This window comes from Anastrepha obliqua, chromosome 2 (genome assembly GCF_027943255.1).
Source record: "Anastrepha obliqua isolate idAnaObli1 chromosome 2, idAnaObli1_1.0, whole genome shotgun sequence".
NCBI classification, from domain to species: domain Eukaryota; kingdom Metazoa; phylum Arthropoda; class Insecta; order Diptera; family Tephritidae; genus Anastrepha; species Anastrepha obliqua.
Genome location: NC_072893.1, coordinates 49,750,217 through 49,771,468, shown reverse-complemented (window position 1 = coordinate 49,771,468; position 21,252 = coordinate 49,750,217). Strand labels below are relative to the sequence as shown.

Below are 21,252 nucleotides of genomic sequence, written 5' to 3'. Positions count from 1 at the left end.
AATTTTGCATCTATTCGGTGAATGCAGGTTTATAAAATTCATTGCTTACGTAGTGTTTACCTGGTTCTTAAATAGCTTTTAAACACTCTTGTGTGTCGAAATTCAGTTTTTCATCCATTCGACGAACAAGAAATTTAATAATTTTATTGCTTAAATACCGCTTTGCAAGCTCTTAGGTAATATATTTACCATATCACTGCTTATATGCAATTTTTCATCCATTAGACGAACATCGAGTTTGATGTTTTTATTACTCATTTATTTACACTTGCTTAAATAGGTTTTAAGCAGCATTGAAACTTGACATTAATTTTTTCATCTATTCGACGAACGACGAATTTAATAGTTTTATTGCTTGAATACTGTTTCGAAAGCTCTTAGGTAATATGTGTATCATGCCACTGCTTAAATGCAATTTTTCGTCGATTAGATGCACATCGGGTTTGATGTTTTATTACGTATTTCGTACTAAGCAAGTTCTTGAATACGTTTTGGGCAGCATTGAGTTTCGAAATTCAGTTTTTCATCTTTTCGACGAACGACCAATTTTATTACTTGAATAAGGTTTCGCAAGCACTTACGTAATATATTTATCATATCATTGCTTATAAGCAATTTTTCGTCCATTAGATGAACATCGAGTTTTATGTTTTTATTACGTTCATAGTATTTGCAAGTTTAAATAAACACAGAATCAATAATCTAATCTAATCAAATAATAAACGACAGCACTTTTAATATAACTCATATTATGCGACTAGAATAGCACTTAAATTACTTAGGGCTACTCCTCTTACTGAACAGCAAAAACCGAGCTGCAGCGCAAGTCTTTCGTGAAAGATGTACGTTAAGCTCTGAGACTCCAGTAATGTTTTCAGAAGGAGCTGAAGGAGTGAAAAGCAGCCAGTAACCTACTGTGAGTGCTCCATATACTGGAGAAGGGAATGGAAATTCATACAAGCAGAATGTTTTGAAGATCTGGGCGTAAGAGATAAGTTGATTCCATTTAATGACTTCGCCTGATGCGAGAAAAGATGTAATCCATATGATGAGTCTTCGCACACTTAGTTCTTGGTGTTCCTGTTGAGCCTACTGAGAGCTACTTGAAGCTAATTAACTCATATCAACCTGGTATTTAAAAAATTTCATTAAAAACGTCACTCCATAAAATATCATCTTGTCTTTAAATTTTATATACATGTCTACATATGTTTTTGAAAATTATAATTCCATTTCTTTTTTACTCCTGTTTTTATTTTTCAAATATATGTAGGATCTTATGCTTTACTTTACCCTCACTGCAAAATTTTTTTTTTATTTCTCACATCAATGAGTGGCCACTGAATGGCACAAATTTAGAATCCACTTTTATTTACACACAACTTTATTTTGCAGTGGAAAACTCCCTTACCCGATCATTCCCTTTGTCTACTTTCACCCCGAGTGTTTTTCCAATCAAAATGCTGTTTCAGGCAATAGCTGCCACATACTATTGGGAATTTCCTACTCATTCCAGATGCAATACAAATAAACTAGAGAAACTAGCTAGAAACAAAAACAAAAAAAAAAACAATAACAATAACAAAAACATGAGTAAACGTACACACTCAAGAGTGAAGCACAGCCATGCGCATATGGATGGGCATGATTGTGTGCTGTAAGTGCTCGGTAAGTATGGACTCAAGCGCACAAGCAAGTAAATTTCATAGTAAACCACTAACGGTAAGTAAAAGTGATAAACATCTTGTTGCTGGAAAGCATTTCTCAACGGTACGTTCAGATTTCGATTTTCTGATTTTTGATTTCTGATTCCTGATTTCTTCTTCGTTTATTCGAAAAGTTTTCATTATGCGCCCAAGGGTATGCAAGAGATTTTTATTTTATATTACAAGGCTATGCTATTGTATGTACATAGAAGTACGAGTGCAAGTAGTGTGTGCGTACATGGCGTATGAGTAACTAAAATCGACTGCCACTGCGAGGGATTTAAGAGTGTTGTGGAATTACTGTTGCTGAATGGTATGGAATGCGGCAAAGTGGTAATTTTTGTTAGAAATTTAATTTTTACAGTTCGTTTTTTTTTTTTTGTTTTTTGCAATATAAATGCACACCAATACATGCATAAATATATATATTTTTAGGTTTAATACATTTCTGCAGTGCAAACTGATTAATTTGATATGTTTCTCAAAGTCGCTGTTACTTTCTTTTGCCTATTTTTGAGCTAAGTTACAATAAAACTATAAAATTCCATTAAACCCATGCAATGTTAGAGGTAAAATACCCTTTCCCTTTATATATATTTAGCCTTTAATATTATATATACAGTGCTTATTTCCCTTTTATTAAATTATTTTATTATATTGTATTTGTTATAGTTAATTGTGATTATTTACTATTTATTATAAATTATACGAATTTCACTCTTTTCTCTTCCATTGCAGATTGGTGCCCTCGAAGACTATTATCTATTTCATCATCGTCATGTCGCCAAACGTTCATTGCGTGTCAGTGACGAGCACCATAACGCCTTAAACTCTGAACCGGAGGTGAGTACAGATAGAAGCAATTGATAAGCTATAAATAAATCTAAAAATATCTTGTCGGTACTTAAATTTCTAAAATTTTTTGGAAAATCAATATTATAAAATATTAGCAATATATTTTGAAAACTAAGAGCGAAGTGCAATAGATGCAACAATCCGGACACAAGCATATGCTTGAAGTCAAGTGGTGAACATACATTTATCTACATTTATATATAGTATCAATATATGCGATGTCGAGCATCCTCCTTACGACAGAATTCATACACACGAATCGTTTTTCTTTTACTTTTCGAGCGCTTGGTTGGCATTTATCTTTTCGAAGACCACATTGTGATCTTTTTGCTGGCAATGTGATCACATTTCCTTCGAAAATGGTGTAAAATCGCCGCTTTCCGATTTCAGCTTCCCAACTTAAGTCACAATTTCCTCTAATTGGTCGATTTTCTATATTCGTTTTTAGTACTCTCCAAATTTCATCAAGGGAAGAGCGCCCAATTTCTTAAATGTCTACCTACTAAGTTTTTGACATACTCTAGAGGTTATTTTAGCTAGCGAAGCTAAAAAGTCGATAGCCACCAGTTGGAGAATCCTGTACGAGTAATAAACTTTGAATTTCAATTAAACTGTTAGCTTATATTTTTTATAAAAAAAAGTTTTGAAGTTGCAGTGCTACTGCTATTATTTTTTGCCGAAACACTACGTTAAATAATTATACCACTAAGACTTAGTGAAAAGATTTGACAATTTCTTTGTTTCTACTCTAACCCTCTTTGAACACTTTTTTTTTAAGTTCGGTTGGGTACCCGGCCTAGCTTTTTCTCGTCCTGTTCGAGGATCCTTTTTAAAAGGTTATATCCATAAATCGATAGAAAATGCCATTTTAGAACGCTACCTGGAAGCTCAAGTCGTGCGCTATAACAGAAATATGTGAAGTTCACATCCTAAGTCAAAAAAGTCTGGCCAGACCCGGTTTCCCAATGGAGGGTCAATTTTAATAATCTTTTTATGTTCATTCTTTATTAAAACCCTTATAAATCAAAGTCTCATACTTGGCAACAAAAAAAAAATTCATAAAATTTTGATGAAAATTTCTTACTTCCGTACAAAATTTCGAGCAAGCAGATTTATTGCCTATTAAATTTTAGTCTAATAAAGTGCATGTTTCAATTGGCTCAAAAACCGTGTTGATTTTTGATATTCTTTTTTCGCTGACGGTGTTGGGTGTTCTTTTTTCTCTAAAAAAATTTCAAGCACAAGGCCGCCAGCAAAAAATCAAAAAATAAATTGTTAAAATTCAACGAAATTTTTAAGACACTTCGAATTGTCATTGTATTATATCAAAATCTAACGGGCTATAAAACTGCATACCTAAAATTGCACTAAAAATTTTTATAAAAGGTGTAAATTTTTACTGACAGACGCTTATTTTTGAGCTTTCCTATTAGTTCATAACCATCAATATTTCTGTGCCCGTAAACTTAGCAGAGGACAATATTTAGATGGTTTAATAGCGATAGGCACGCGGAAGCTCATTTAAAATCCTTGAATTACTATTTTTTTTTGTTTTTGGCGGGGCAGACTAGCAAGTACAGCACTTAGACAACATTAAGTCCATTCGGGTCCACTCGTCCTCTCTGGTTCCTTTTTTTTAAAACCTACCCGACCTCCGAAGAAATCTGAGTAGATCGCTGTCGGTGGTCGCTTCTTAACAAATCACTGCCAAAGACCTCAAGTCTGATTCGAGCGAAGGCGGGGCAGATGCACAGAAAGTAGTTGGTCGTCTCATCCTCCTCTCCACATGCCTGGCGGGGTGCATTGTCATGCCTACCTTTTCCATATAGAAAGTGGCCCGTCCAACCAGCTGCCTATGGTTCATTCTGCGAGATAAAAGAGAATTTGCGACAGTCGGTCGGTCATGACAGGTAACATCAGTTTTCGCTAGTTTTGATTTACTATAACTTTGAGTGCCAGCTGGCTTCTAACTCACATAGTGACAGTTTAACCCGTGGTAGATTTTGTAAGCCTCTTCTAACAGCTGGGTAGATTTTCTTCGATGAGTGCCGATTGAGAGATGTTGCATCAAATGTACTGCCTAACAACCACCCAACCCTAAGGAAATCATCTTCGACTCAGCGTCCTAGTCTGAGTTGTCGCCAAACGAGGTAATACCATTCGATTTCAGTTGTTAGGCCTCGCATGCTTTCTTAGTCCGAAACTGCATAGAAGTCCTAGTGCATATTTCAGAAACTGACTTAAGTTAATCCAATTTTTTGAGCCAAGACGCCTTCTCCTCTTAATCTAAGCAACTGCTTGCAGGCTTGTAGTTTTCTGATTACACTTTCGATATCATACTCAACTTATTTGCCTCATTTACGGCCTTAGTGGGTATCGAAATTCAAAATCCCGTATTTTTAAACTCTCTTTCCGTAGCTTAAGTACACCCATGGCGAGTGATTGGCATAGCAGCGCCTACTGACTCCGACAAATAAAAAGTCCCAAAGTGGCTGAATGATCGGTCAGCTGTCGGGAGAACAGAATATTTGAATATTTTATTAATTTTTCAAACATTTTTTGCAGTGACGCCACCAGATAATGAGCAAAAACATAAAAGTTGCTCTCATTCACATGCGTGCGCTCTTCTACCCTCTTCTACCCATTATAATGCTCTTGATCGTAATTAGTTATTTTATAAATATTATATTTATTGCTGATTATTGTGAAATAATTCGTTTAACTAATTAAGTGCTAATTTCGTTAACTTCTCGCTTCAGGTCCGATGGATGCAACAGCAACATGAAAAGTTGCGTAAGAAACGTGACGGTTCCTACACCACCTTACCGGGCTACAGTCCGTATGATGTGATAAGATCAGGCTCTGGTTTTGTTAGCGCACCTGGTCCCCGCCTTGCATATCAGCCAACAGCGTCAGCGCGCATCGGCTCGTCTTTACTCTCGCGCGCTCCTCGCATTCAATATCGTGCAGCGACGTCGCACAACATATTTCCTGATCCTTTATTCAAGGAACAGTGGTACTTGGTGAGTGAAGTATGTGAGAATTTTTATTTTCCTTTTTTCATTTGATTTTTATTTTTTACCTTATGGCGGTCCTTCTCGGGGGTGAAGTTTTTTCTTATTTTGGGTTTTTATTTGGTATTGTTTATAATTTATTTTGTTTATTTAGTTGGTATTTGAATTAGTATTGGCTTGTATTTATAATTTCTTCTTTTGCAATAGTTTTAGTTAGTATTTTTTTCATCATTTTTCATCACTTTATTCCTGTTAGTCTTTTTCATTAAAATTTAGTTCAGTTCATTTTTTGCTTTCATAAAGTTTTAGTGAAACTGTTTAGTGGAATTCGACCTAAAACTTGGCTCTAAAGCGTCATCAGAAATTAAAAAAGTAGATTCCTACCGATTTTAATAGACAGCATAGTAGAAAACCAAAAATTTTAAATATTTTAAAGCAACAAAAACTATCGTGAACTTCAATTATTTAAGAGCCGCACCTTCGGCATGCTTCTTCTTCATCTTAATAGCCACGATTTTAGCAGAATTTTTCTTTATCAAACTAACAGCGTCAATAAGAAACACCAGATCCTTCTATGTTTCATTCATATCATTTACTAGAAAAATAATTAAAAAAATATTTTTCGGATCTCCAACATCAAGGATTTCCAAGCGCAAATCAATCCTTTTATTATCGTTCAAAAGTTAGGCGCATAGTCATATTCCAATACGGCATCCGAGTTTAGCCTAAGCGAAAATAACTGACTTAAGTATAAGTTTTGTCATATTCAGTCTATTAATAAGCGGTGTTAACTAAAAACAACCTCAATAGTAGCAAACTCTCAGGCGATGCTCTTTCGGGGCAAACTATGGGAAAGTAAATTTAACTGATGGACATGCAGTGACGATCAAAATAAAGCAGCGCAACAGATTGTTAAGCCTTGACATTTTTTTTTTATTTAACTTTTTAAGGCGCCTTCGATTTTCCAACCCCAAAAAAAGTTGCTGACTTAAGGACAACAATAAAATTAAAATTAACTGGCCCCACATACAGAGAAGTTTTCACTATTTATTTATATTTATTTTTTAACTTCAATTATTGTTTAATTAATCCAAATTTGAAGTTTTGTACAAGACTTACAAAAGTTTTACAAATTTTCAACAAAATTTCGAAATTTTCGTTGAGAATTAAAAAACTAAAAATAAAACCATTTGGGTACGCCTTTTTAGAGCTTATTTAATTCTAGTACAACGAAGCTCAAATTTAAAGTGGCTCAAAATTAAAGTTAGTTTTTTAAAACTTTTTACCTCGCGATGTTATCCATTTTCGAATGCGAAACCATAATAAAACTCCAATTTCAAGTGATACAAATTCTCGTTAATTTGTTTAAACTTCTTCCCTAGCGATGTTGTCTACTTTCTCCACATAACGGATACAAAACAGTAATAAAGCTCCAAATTTAAGTGGGAAAAAACCTTCTTAGTTTTTGAAACTTTTTTTCCTTACTATGTTGTCTATTTTCGCCACATAACGAAACAATAATAAAGCTCCAATTTGAAGTGAAAAAAAATCTCGTTAATTTTTTGAAACTTCTTTCCCTCGCGATGTTGTCTATTTTCGCCACATAAAAAATGCAAAGCAATAATAAAGCTCCAATTTGAAATGAGAAAAATGTTCGTTCATTTTCTAACTTGTTTCCCTCGCGATGTTGTCTATTTTCGACACATAACAAATTCGAAACAACAATAAAGCTCCAATTTGAAGTGAGAAAAATTTTCTTAATTTTTCTAACACTTATTTCCATCGCGATGATGTCTACTTTTCCCACACAATGAATGGGAAATAATAATAAAGCTCCAATTTCAAGTGAGACAAATTTTCGTTAATTTTTTGAAACTTCTTTCCCTGGCGATGTTTTCTATATTACTTACGCCACATACAAAACAGTAATACAGCTGCATATTTAAGTGAGAAAAGGCCTTCTTAGTTTTTGAAACTTTTTTCCCTCACGATGTTGTCTATTTTCGCCACATAACGAAAGCGAAACAATAATAGATCTTGAATTTGTAGTGAGAAAAATGTTTGTTAATTTTTTAAAACTTTTTTCCCTCACGATGTTGTCTATTTTCGCCATACACCGAAAGCGAAACAATTTGAAGTGCGAAAAATTCTCGTTAATTTTTATTTTTTTAATTTCTCCACATAACAGATACTAAACAGTCATAAGACTCCAAATTGTAAGAAGAAAAGGTCTTATTAATTTTTAAAACCTGTTTCTTACGAGATGTTGTCTATTTTCGACACACAATGAATGGGAAATAATAATAAAGCTCCGATTTCAAGTGAAAAAAATTCTCGGTAATTTTTAACGCCCTCGGGGAAAAGAATTATCAAAAATTAGAGAGTATTTCGAAAAAATTGGAACTTAGAAATAAATAAGACATTAAACTGCATATTCAAATTGTTTTCCGGTAAATTGTTTGTGTGAAAAATTCTGATTAAAATCAGTGTACGATATCAGAATTCAGGCAAGAAGCAACGTCTAATCTTTTAGCATTATGAGGGCATTTAGCACTTGAAAGATCTATTGTGCCCTCTATACATCTGTAGGGTAACCAGATAGTAATGAAAGTAATAGAAATTAAAAAAAAAAAGATATCCGTTGCTTGAAATCAATCCCTTCTTTTTGTTTAAAACAAATAATGGGACGATTTAGTTTTTAGCACCTCCCACCTTTTTTTATGCATAAACGCGAATATACCAATTTTATTTAATTTTTTTCTTCAAATTCGATAAAATGAAAGAAGAGTTTGTAACATTTAGGGAAATTAAAATAAAAAATATATTTCTTAACAATACGTAGCAATGCACTTAGGCTGCTAGAAAAGTATACATTTGTAGGTATTTATTTTTATATGCAATACTAATTCTTTGGTCATCTTTTACCTTAAACTTTACTTATATTTTATTACCTTTAATCCTTTTTGGTTTTGAAACAAAAAATTGATTTAAACTTTGTTTATGGGGACCTGCACAATTTAATTTAATTTAATTTATAGTGAAATGCTTGTTTTAGTCCTAACTGGAGCGTTAACCTAATTGGGTAATGTATGGACAAATGGTAATTCCATTCGTAAGCTATTTAAAAGTTGGTATTATTATATTATTGTTGTATATTTATCCCTTAATACTAAGTATGACATTAATACCTCACTAGTTATTCTATGTAAGTATTTTAAAGAAATAATTATAAGTATGCATAAGTCTATAATTTCTATGCCTTGAAGAGTCATAGCATTCACACGCTTGAGTTTTCCGTTCTTCTAGCTGTCGCATGAATTTTGGCCAGTACTCAAACAACGTGAAACTGCCACTTTCTCAATCAAAGATTTGATTTCATATGTGAACATTAGATTTTGACGCCCTCTTAGTGGCTATATGGCCGTTAGATTTGGAGCCTCGTATAAGGACTTTTTCAGTAACTCTTGAGATAAGATGGGGGCATAGAATTCAAATCTCGGTGAAACACCGAAATGAAGAAAAAGTTTTTTCTAATAGCGATCGCCTCTCGACAGGCAATGGCAAGCCTCCGAGTGTATTTCTGCCATGAAAAAGCTCTTCATAAAAATATCTGCCGTTCGGAATCGGCTTGAAACTGTAGGCCCCTCCATTTGGGGAACAACATCAAGACGCACACCACCAATAGGAGCAAGAGTTCGGCGAAACACCCAAAAAGGGTGTCCGCGCCAATTATGTATGAATATTATTTCTTTCAAAATTATTTTCAATATATAGAGCTTAGCAATGAATATTCATAAAATTGAAAATTATAAAACTCGGAAATGTTATGAAATTTTTTTCCATTCAAAAACTGTTGTAATTACTTCGAGTTCAAGAGTTCCACGTTGCGGATTTTTTTTTTTTTTGCTAATTTGGGCTAATTTAGTTTAATTTTTGATCGAAGTTTCCACTGTGCAATTCGCCTTCCACCCCTTCAGTTTCAATCTAAAGAAAAAATTTCGAAGTAGATTTTTAGTGGCCTTTCAAGCACTCAATTATTCGTTGCACACTTAAAATATAATTTTTTTGTTATTGCCATGAATTTACCCGCCAAGTTGAGTTTTTCTTGAAGTTTTTGTAATTGCAATCTATTAAAAAAAAAACACGAATTTTAGTTATATTTTCCGATTATTCAATAGCGCCAATGATCACACATAAGTAACGCAAATACCCAGCTACAGCAGGGCATTACTCACTGCTACTTGCTACCCAGGGATAAATATTATTCTTCTTGAACACTTCCCCATTACCCACACCATCTTTGTTTACCCACTCAGCAACTTAAATCCAACAAAACCATTTGAAACTTTCTCGCATTCATCAGAATTATTGGATTTTCGATTTGACAATGCCACTGAACCAACAGCTAACCCAAGCAAAGCAAAGCCAAACCAAGCCAAGCCAAAACAAACTAACAACATTTCACTCACCCACTCACTCAAGCAAAGCGTAAAAAGGTGCAAAGAATAATAAAAATAAATCAAAAGCTCTAAGTAGTTTAGAAGAAAGGGGAAATAACGAAATGCATATAAATAAATAATGCAAGAAAATGCAATTTATCCAACAAGAACGATGATACGCGTGGCTAAGTTGTAGTTCTACACCAAAAAGGTAAACTTTACTTGACAATGTCCGCAATGCAGCAGCAACTACAATACCAAAAACATCAAAAGCAACAAGAAGCACAACTGAGTACTCGTATATGCTCAAGGAGCAAGCAAACAGGCAGCGGCAACCGACCGTCGAAGAAAGCTAACCAAAGCTGTTGAGCAAGCAACCGAAGAAGTCAGCCAAGCTGCCAGCGAACTGGCGGTGCAAGGACATCTGCTTTATACCAAGGATCTGTCGCATTATCCCTACTGCACAATGCGTTGACAAAGTTTTGGCGCAAAAATGTGAAAAATATGACAAAACCCTGCTTTCAGTTGTGCGGTTACCCACAGCAAATGACAAGCTCCCCCGGCGGCGGCACTTGCCTTTGCTATGATTTACGAGTAAAATATTCTTAAACAGCATAAATTCACAAAAACACAGTGCAGTAGAGGGTAGCCAAAAGTGGATTGAAAGCAAACAAAAATGAAACGAATGCGAAAAATAGTTTGTGTGTTAAAGGGAGAACGGTAAATTGTCCGAAAAACTGACTATGCCATCAAGGTAAATTTTACGCGGCTGTCACTTTTCATATTCAGGCAAGTAAACTAACATCTTTCAGAAAAGTAAAGACTGATGTGAGTGATTGAATGGTTACCGATTTAAAATGCGGTGGCAGGCGAAAATTTAAATAGAATTTTAGTATTAGTGCGCAAGCCTTTGCTTATTGAATGCGAGGCGTTGGAAGAGTGCATTCAAATTGAAGCTTAGTTAGATACAAACAAATTTCTCTTGCAAATATTGGTCATGCAGATAGATAGATGGTCTAGGTAGATTTCTAGCCATTTGATGGTTCTATGTATTTTCTATTTTGTATAAAAAACTTAAAACCAAGTGAATTTGAATTTCTTTTCCATGTCCGTAAAGGGCCCTGAAAGTGCAAGTTCGGGAAAAAGATGCTTCCCTTTTGAAATTTGAAAAAGGCGAGCCAAGAAGCACCGACTGTTTGGTAACACCTCAAACACTCAGGCTAAAAAGTTTATTGTAATATAATTTAACCTGAAGAAAGTAAAAGGGTTGATAGTCAAGAAGGACAGGAGAGAAGTTGCAGAAAATAAGAAAAAGAATATAAAATGGACAGAGACAGAGGCAGAGATAGCTTGTCTCTGTGCGAATTTTCTAGATTTTTAGGGAAATCTGAAAATATCCTCTAGTTTGAAAGCAGGATTTTTACGCGTTCTCATGCCATCGGAGCCCAAAATTCGTAGCCTTGCTCTAGCAAACGTAGGACACTCACAGAGAAAATGCACAGTACTATCCGCCTCTTCTAACCAACACAGGCACATCGGTTAATCAATGATTTCAGTGGTGGTCATGTGCTAACTCCATGAGTTGTGTCCTATAATAATACCAATCATCAACCGAGCGTCTGTTTTACAAAATTGTTTAAGAAAGCCTGGCACTCTTCTTTTCGGGCTTGTCACAAAACCCTTTGCAGTTCTGCAACATTCTACCGACCGGACCATCACTCTTTATGTAAATTGCATATATAATCGCTAGTACATACAAATCATGATTCCTGTAGAACTGATTCCGATTATCGGCTCTGGTATCTGTGGGAAAACCGCTGATCTGCAGGTGGCCAATTCAATTGCAATTTCATTTCGTTGAACCCCACGTCATTCTACAACTCCGCAAGTACAAGACATCTTATTTTATCTTGCAACAGAATTAAGCTTATTTCTATTTTCTTCCCTCACAAAGCAGTTCACAACCTCCAAGGTAGCCATCAAATGTCGCACATCTCTTAACGAAATGGCTGAGTCATTTCACCTGAACATGGATTCCTGGCCATCGCGACATTGAGGGTAACTGTAGACTCAGCAAGACTCGACACCAAATTGACCAATGAGTAGATAGAAAAATAACAAAGGGATATCCTTACAAATATGTAAGCTACTCATTCTTGAAGAAATTGTAAGGAAAGCAAACGAAAGACGGCGTAATGAAACCACCTACAGAATCGCCCGACCACTGTGGCCGACTCCCAATGCTAAACGCACAGAATTTCTTCTAAGCCAAAATAAGCATAGTTTTAACACACTGATTTCAGTCATAACGGGGCACTGCTTGATAGGTAGACACGCCCAAAGGATGGGTGTGCAAACACATGACTTCTGTAGCAGTTGTCTAGATGAGGAGGAGGAAAAGACAATCTCGCACCTACTGTGCCACTGTCTTGCTCTATCCAGATGTAGGTTTACTATTCTAGGTAAACAATTTTTTAATGAGTTCGAAGAGCTCAGTTCTGCAGAAATCAGAGATATTCTAAAACTTCTGAAAAGCACATACTGGTTTTAGGAGAGATAGGGACGAGCTCTCCAAGCGGCATCGCAATGGGCTATGAACCTGAGCCTGACCCACAGGACAACCGCTTCAATCTAACCTATATTCCTGAACAATCTTTGAGTTTGTTGTGCGTTCTCCAGGGCCTTCAGAGCAGCCTGACTGTCAATACAGACTGCTATCTATTTCCCGCTCCATCTCTGTTCTCAATTATCCATTTTGCTACTTTCAGAATGGCAGAAATTTCCATTTCGAAAACAATTGGCATTCCGCCGATTGCGTAATGATACTTTTTACTTATTACTATTTCATTCTTGGACCCATCCGTAAGGAAAATATCCGTCAAGCCTATTGGAATGCACTCTGGATTACCCCATTGTTCTCAGCCTTGATAGCCTCAGCTCTAATGTGAATAACATCTTTAAACATTGTGATTCAACTGTATTTCCTCCAGCAATACTTCTATAAAACATCTTCAATCTTCAGTATTGATCTCTTGCCTCTTCTTTAGACATCGATTCTACTGAAAACGCTGCACTGTACTTTATTTTATGGCTTGTACCTGGACCAGACCCCACGTAGAAAACCAAACCGAAAATCGTTTTAGATTCCATAAGTCTATTTATTTCACTAGAAATCGCTTTCACAAAAAGTCAAAAATTCCAACTATCGAAAAACTATTTCTTTCTGCTGTCCGCCCACTGTGCGCCGAATCGATTCCTTTTTTTTAAATCATTAGTAGTTTGCGATAAAAATTTATTACTTCCTATTTAGCAGCATTCGAATCGCTCTGAGCATTATTAGATGCCACCTTCCTCGATGAGAGGGTTGGGACTGTAAGAATCACTGATTCTTGGGACCATCCACGGATTTTAATTTCTCGATACAGATGATATCCTGTCTCTTTGTAATAAAGGAGTTGTTATTCCACGTGAGTTTAGATGCACATAAACGTAAATTGCGTTAAATAACTGTAGCACTGGGAATTGTTGAAAAGTTAGGAATAATTTTCTAATGAAAATATAGTTGAGCCTCTTGTAAAAGCCATATAAATCCAAGTTTCAAATTTTGCGGAAATAAAAATAAAGTTGAACAAATTTTCACAAAAATTCTGGGCATGTATATTAGTTTCAACACATTGAATTGTGATGTCATATTTATCCAGTTTAAAATGGTTGAAATCTTGCCTTAAATTCTCATAGTTTTCTCCGCTCGCGGTGTTACGCATTTTCTCCATGTAATAAAATTACGTGTATTTATTATATGTAAGCAAAAAAAATTGTTAAAAATCAACCTGATTTTTGAGCCACTTAAAACTTACACTTAGTTGAAGCAAAATTTAAAGGGTAATAAAACTGTGTACTTCAAATTTTTCTAAAGATTCGGATAAAAAAGTTTGAAATATTTGATTTGCATAAAGTTTGAGGCTTGTATTTATATGGTTTTAGAGTAGATAAGGTTAGGTTGACCAGGTTAGGTTGACCATCACCTATTGGTCCTTAGTATTACCAGATGAAGCTAAACCTTCTGAAATAGAAGGAAACATATTTTAGATTATTAAATTCAGATAAGGACCAATTTATTTATTTAGATAAAATTCCCTTATAACATAAATCTTACAAACTGTTTGTGTTAGGAGGTATAGCTAGGCCTAAAGATACTGCTACAACAACAACAACAACAACAACAACAACTGATAAATTCATAAATATTTCCATTTTGAAATCCAAATATAAGTTTTATTTTAGATGCTACAATAAGGATTGGTTATTTGAAGAAATTTAGTTATTAGGTATCATATATTCATTCAAGAAGATATGACTAAGAGGAGGGAAATTGAGTTTGTGTTAGTAAATATTTGTTCTGTACAGACGCCTTGCAGTGGGCAGTTCAGGAGAAGATGAGTAGATAAATGTAACTTTGAGTGTATGGGGTTTTTTGTTATTAATAGGTAAATTGCCCGTGAGTTATTTTCGTCTATCCTAACCGAAGACGTTCGAATTTTATAATGTTTAATCGTGTATGTGTTTTTTTAGTGAAAATTCATATGTTCATTCAAGAAGATATGACTAAGAGGAGGGAAATTGAGTTTGTGTTAGTAAATATTTGTTCTGTACAGACGCCTTGCAGTGGGCAGTTCAGGAGAAGATGAGTTATTGTAACTTTGAGTGCATTAGGTTTTTGTTATTCATAAATTGCCCGTGAGTTATTTTCGTCTATCTTAACCGAAGACGCTCGAATTTTATAACGTTTAATCATGTATGTGTTTTTTTAGTTCCTTGTATGAGATCTGTTATATGGACCTTTGTGCAGTTAATATTTTTATACAAGTCATTGGTTAGATTCCATTTGAGGTGTTGTTTGTGTGCTGTTTAATATGATTTTTAATATCAAGTAAGTTGCAGTTGTCTCTGCTAGTTATTGGACTTTGATGACCTTTTTTGGCGAATTGATCAGCGTAGGTGTTCCCATTAACATTATTGTGTCCAGGCGCCTATACTACAATCATTTTTGGGTAGTATTGCGTAATAAAATTTCTAATAATTTAACGTAGTCAATCAAGGTATTTAAAATTCATTTGTTAGCTACTGTAAATTCTACATTTAATCTTTAGAAGTGAAATAAATATGAAAATTCAACAGTCTGTAAATAAATGCAATGGAATATGAAATATATTTTACTTTAAGAAATATTGGTGCTGGTTCTTAGACAATATTTTAATTGGTATTTTAATAAACCCTTATACAGAGTCAAGAGCAATAACTGCTTAATTCGAAAATAATACTTTCGAAAAAAGAAAACACTTTTAATATTATATACATATATTTTCTTTCATACACCAAAAGCTTTAAAAAACTCAAGTATTCCTTGCAAATAAAGAGTTGTGTTAGTGGAATGCGGTATCGTCGTATACAGTGGCGGACACAATTGAGTGCACGATAAATTTGTTTGATATAAGTTCCATTTTTCCATTCTTTCGCAAATAATTTAAAACTATTTTATGGTCACTCCTTAGCTCCTGGGCGATGTAACGACTGCTAGTTGATACAGAGTCGGCACCACAAATTTCTTCTTAATTGGCGCGATAACCGCTTACGCGATTTTGCCGAGTTTTACAAAGTGCGAGTCGTTTCTTTCCCATGCTAATCGGCGCCAGTTGGAAACATCAAGTGAAGCTAAGTCCTTCTCTACCTGATCTTTCCAACACACAGCATGATTTCCTTTTCCTCTGCTACCACCAGCTGGTACCGCATCGAATACTTTCAGAGCCAGAGCGTGTGTGTCCATTCGGATGATATGACCCTACCAACGAAACCACTGGATCTTTATTTGCTATGCCAGGTCTATGCCACCGTAAGCTCAAATAGCTCATCGCTCCATGGTCTGCGATATTCGCCAACGCCCACGCGTAAAAATCCAAAAATCTTCCGCTCACTCTTTCCCTCAAACACTCTAAGTGACGCCTCATCGGATGTCATCGTCGAAGCTTCTGCACCACACATTAGAAAGGGCATGAGGGCATGACTTTCATGTCGTGGCGGGGGCAGTGTTCATGGAAGCTTTCCAGGTGCTCAGAAAAGGAATCTTCGGTCGCATCGTCCTTCTCTTCCATCCGAGCGTGGGCACAAATGAGCGAGGTGTTGAAAAATCTGCAACTACTTATATCAAAAATGGGCTACAGAACTGCATACTCAAAGTTTTCCTTGAGATTCGGATTAAAAAGTTGAAATGTGAAATGACAATTCTTTGAGTTTTGCTAAATGTCATGCACAGTCTAATAAAAGCTTGATTGATATAGCTTAGCAAGTCATCCTGAACAGATAGTAACAGTTTCTTACTTACTTAGATGGCATTACATCCGCATGTCGGTTTTGGCCGAATCTAAGTCACGGAACAATCTAGCTCGGTTTGCCGCTTGCTGGCGGCAGTTGATGATACCGAGTTATGCCTCACTTGGTCTCCTTAACTCGTTCTTTGGTCTTAGGTCTTCCTATTTCTCGTCGTCCAACAGTGGGTTCTCTCTTGAAGGACTGCCATGCCGTGGCACTTTCGTTCAACCTCGAGACATAGCCAAGCTGGTGCAGACACTGCATTATAACCACATCTCAGTATAGCTTGTACAGTTCACTGTATCGATTACGGCACTCATTCTCACCTACCCGAAGAGGGCCACAGATTTTTCGGAGAATTATTTTCTCGAACGCTTCCAGTGCTCTCTCATCAGTTGTCGTCATCGTTCAAGCTTCTGTGGGGAGCGGGTTCTACTCTTCAATTGCCTTCTGAGCCCAAAGTGACACCTGTTGGCAAGAGTTATACTTCGTTTAATCTCTAAGCTGACATCGTTCTGGCTCTTAACACTGGTACCTAGATAAACAAAGTCCTTCACCACTTCAAATTCGCGGTTGCCAACAGTGACGTGCTATCTAAGACGTATGTTGACAGCAGACACTTTGTCTTACTCTCGTTCACCGCAATACCTACTTTTTCTGCTTCCTTCCTTCCGGTTGTTCTGTCCGGCAACATTAATATCGTCAGCATACACCACTTTCATATTTCATAGTATCAAAACGGTTCAACTCAGCAGCACGAATAATATTTTCCAGCAAGGGATTGAAGAAATCACACGAAAGGAAACGCCTTGTTTGAAAGCTCGTTTGATATCGAACGGCTCGTCGACGTCCTTTCCGATCTTGACGGAGCTTATCGTACCGCTCAATGTGATTTTGCATAGCCGTATAAGTTTTGCGGGGATACCAAAGACGTAGGAGAAGAGCGGCTTATTTGCTGCCTTTTCTGTGTATTTGGTCTCCAAGCTGACAAATTTTGTTCAAAATACTCTAGGCACTCAATTTTTGTTTATGGATTTTGGTATTTGAGCGATTAACTGTAAACAAACAATTAACTTTGCGCTTGCTGGTTTTGCTCTAACGGTTGAAACTGCTTCAATGTGTCTTGGATTTTGTTAAGAGACAAAATTAAAATAAAATTAAATGAATTAAAAAAATTTACTTGGGAAACAAAGTAGATAAATGTAAGTAGATAAAAGAAATAAAACTCAGAAAAAAAACATCATATCATACAGTTCTGCCCGCCACTGTATATATCAATATTTTTTGAAGCAACTTTGTAATTTTTGCTCGTGATCAAAGCCACACTAAACAAATAGAAAATATTTCCAATTTCATCCTATGGTTGTATGGTTGTACATAGTTTGTTTATATATATTTATTATTTAAATTCTATTTTCTGCCACAAATTAAATATTTTAAGAAATATCCATAACATGAACTGTAAATATTTTATTGAAATTTAAAACTTTGTGTGAATATTTATTCTAATTTATTTCTTGTTTTCTCTTTCTCTCTTTTACATAATACCTCGACGTATTCACGTATGGCACGCACACATTCCCACATCGGCATAAACTGAAATAAATATTCAAAAACTTCAAACCAAATGAAATTGAAAATAAAATTATACTCACAATATCAAAAACAATCCCAACTCCACCCTCAATAGAATGGCGGCGCCAAAGATGGTCTTGATATGAATGTCGGCCCGGCCTGGCAAAAGGGCTACACCGGCAAAAGTGTTGTTGTTTCTATACTCGACGATGGCATACAAACGAATCATCCTGACCTTGCGCAAAACTATGTAAGTATACAAGCCTATGTAAATAAATATGTATGTATGTATGTGTGAGCTAAATTTTACTAATATGCAATAAATAAAGAACACAAGCAGGAGGGCACAGATTGAGCTTGAACTTAAATCCTTTAGATATCTCTACGTACAAATGTATCGTTTAAAGCAAAGTTCAAAACTTTTATGCTGTAATTGTAATTGAAGACAATAATTGAAAAAGTCAGACAACTTAAGTGTTGTTGCAAATCTAAATCAAAAACAGAGATTAGTCGCCGCTCGGCATGTGCTTCTAGGTATGTTTGTAAAATAGGGAGGACTCATTTATACGGAGCCAAAAATTGTCAAAGAAAGTGTATGGCATATTCGATTTCTGCGCTAAATGTCAAGTAAAAATGCTGATCATATTATATTCTAAAAATAATTTAAGTTAAAAAGAAAAAACAGTAGTATATATTTTTTCTCCGGTGTATATTAATTTAGGATTTACAAAATTTTATTTATAAATTTAAATTTAAGAAATATTTGCATATTTTGCGATTATCAAAAATTTCGTATACGGAAAATCCAAGAACATAACTGTTTTATCCATGCGAAAAAGCGCAAAGCAAATCTTTAGCTTTTTGCTCATTCGCTTGCCAAAAACACCAATTTTTCCCCTATTCACTTTTTAGCATAAAATATATTTAAGTAAAAATAACTGGGTTCCCTTGCGATGGGCCTACTTGTACGAATATTCAAAATTAGAACGTTGTCATACCATGAAGGATGAGGAGGGGAAGGAGAAGAAAAGAAGTCAGACGGGTAGAAAGAAGGGAGCGTGTCATTATTCTGTATTACAAAATTCTGGATGACAAAATTCTGTAAATTGCAAAAAAATTCAGCTTTTTAAAATTCTGCTCTTTTAAAATTCTGCTTTTTAAAATTCTGCTTTCTAAAATGCTGCTTTTTCAAAATTCTGCATGTTTAATGCGAAAAATTCTGCTTTATTCAAGTTTTGTGATTTTCGTCACACAAGAAGTAACAAAATAAACATTTATTCCATAAATATATATTACATATGTATATTTTTAAGCGATAACAATATTTAAGTTTAGCCAATTACATTTAGTGTGACTTAATTCATTTCTTTTCTTAATAATCCTTCGAAGCGGGTCGTTTTTTAGAAGAGTTCTACGCAAAAATACTGTGATTGCGTAGCCGGAATTGGACTGATGAGGGTTATTTTTTTGAAGCGCGGCCGAAGGCAGCCCACGCGAAAAGGAGTTCTACGCAAAAATACGGTGGATTGCGTAGCCGGCGTTGGACTGATGAGGGTTATTTTTTTGAAGCGCGGCCGAAGGCAGCCCACGCGAAAAGAAGTTCTACGCAAAAATACTGTGGATTCTATCGAAACTGAAGAAAAAATTATTATTATTATTATTATTATTATTATTATTATTATTATTTTTTATTTAATATCTCGAATAATAATAAAAAATAATAATAATAATAAATTAAATAATTACATTACCTCTTTAACATTGTTAACATTATATTTTAATACAGAATTTTGAAAGCAGAATTTTAGAAAGCAGAATTTTATTGTAAAAAAGCAGAATTTTAAAAAAGCAGAATTTTAAAAAGCAGAATTTTGTTTTTAGAATTTTGTACATACAGAATTTCGACACCAACCCAAAAAAAAAATAAGAAAGGGCTTTGGGTGACAGGATGGCGAAAATTATTAAAAAAATTAATTTTTTTTTCAGAAAACAATTGTCAGAAAATTTTCAGCAAACTATGTATATTCTTTTTTTTCAGAAAATAATTTTCAGAAAAAAAATTTTAGGAAAAAAAATTTGAGGAGGGAATGCTTTTTGAAAATGACAAAAAAATTGTTTTTCTTAAAAATTTGTAACAAGCAAAAAGTGTTTGTTTTTTTTTTTGAAAAAAATAATATTTTTTCTAAAAAAACAAAAAACAAAATGGTTTTCTAAAAACAAAAATTAGTTTTCTGAAAAAGAAAATATTTTTTCTGAAAATTATTTTCGAAAAAAAAAAATTTTTTTCTCCAAATTTTTGGCTCAAACAAAACTTTTTTTTTCTGAAAATTATTTTTTAATAAAAAAAATTTTTTTTGTTTTTATTTTTATTAAAAAAAATTTTTTTTGTTTTTATTTTTATTAAAAAATAATTTTTTTTTTTATTTCTATTAAAAAATAATTTTCAGAGCATTAGCAAGCAAAACGTGTTTTTTTTTCTGAAAATTGTTTTCTGAAAAAAAAAAACATTTTCAGAAAAAATATTTCTTTTTTCGGGAAATGTTGTTTTTACAAATTTTTTTTTCAGAAAAAATATATTTTTTACAATAGAAAAAACAAATTTTTTTATTAAAAAATAATTTTCAGAAAAAAAATTTTCATAAAATTTCAGTGTAGAATCCGAATTTGCCAAACACTTTCTTCCAACAAAAATTGCTCTACCTTAATGTACAACGTACATTGTACAATGTACATACATGTATCATATATTCTTATTCCCTGCAGCACGGGCGTATGATTAACTTTTGCAATTAAACAACGTTAAAAATCTTACCGCTTTTGTGCTTCACTTGCTTTTACTTAGTTGTATAGACACTTTTGGGATACTATTCGTTTTCCTACTTTTTTAAATTGTTTTATTCAATTTTTATATATATACATATTTTAAACTCTGTGTACTTGACCTATATGGGCTAATTTAACCGTAGGGTGCACTGCTAAATATTTAAGTAGGAAGTCGTGTTGCCATGAAAAGCTCCTCCTTAAGAACCATTTGCCATTTGGAGTTGGCTTAAAACTGTATGTCTCTCCATTTGTACAAAAACATCAACATCGGGCCTGTTGCGTAAACGCCACTCCTTCTTAGCATTAAAAGCCCATTTATTGGTCCACCCTTGCAACTCCTCAAGCGATTAGTTAGTCAGTTTATTTGTTAAACAATTGTATTTGCAATTATTTAAAAATTGTTGTCCATTCCTGTGGGTTAGAATTCAGCTGACTTCCGTTTGTAATTTCGGAATTTGCATATAAATGGGCAAA

The 21,252-nt window shown here is 34.4% G+C and overlaps 1 protein-coding gene across 2 annotated transcripts in view; it reads left to right on the top strand.

The window, feature by feature from the left end:
* The window catches only part of LOC129236893 (furin-like protease 2), a 174,391-nt gene that overhangs the window by 31,744 nt on the left and 121,395 nt on the right, over nt 1-21,252 (top strand). The window contains exons 2-4 of one of the 2 annotated variants that reach the window (XM_054871182.1): nt 2,445-2,549; nt 5,321-5,584; nt 18,071-18,205. In XM_054871182.1, the coding sequence (XP_054727157.1) occupies nt 2,445-2,549; nt 5,321-5,584; nt 18,071-18,205 (504 nt within the window). Of the gene's footprint in view, nt 1-2,444; nt 2,550-5,320; nt 5,594-18,070; nt 18,206-21,252 lie in introns of both variants that reach the window. The other variant, XM_054871181.1, reaches the window with a different exon arrangement.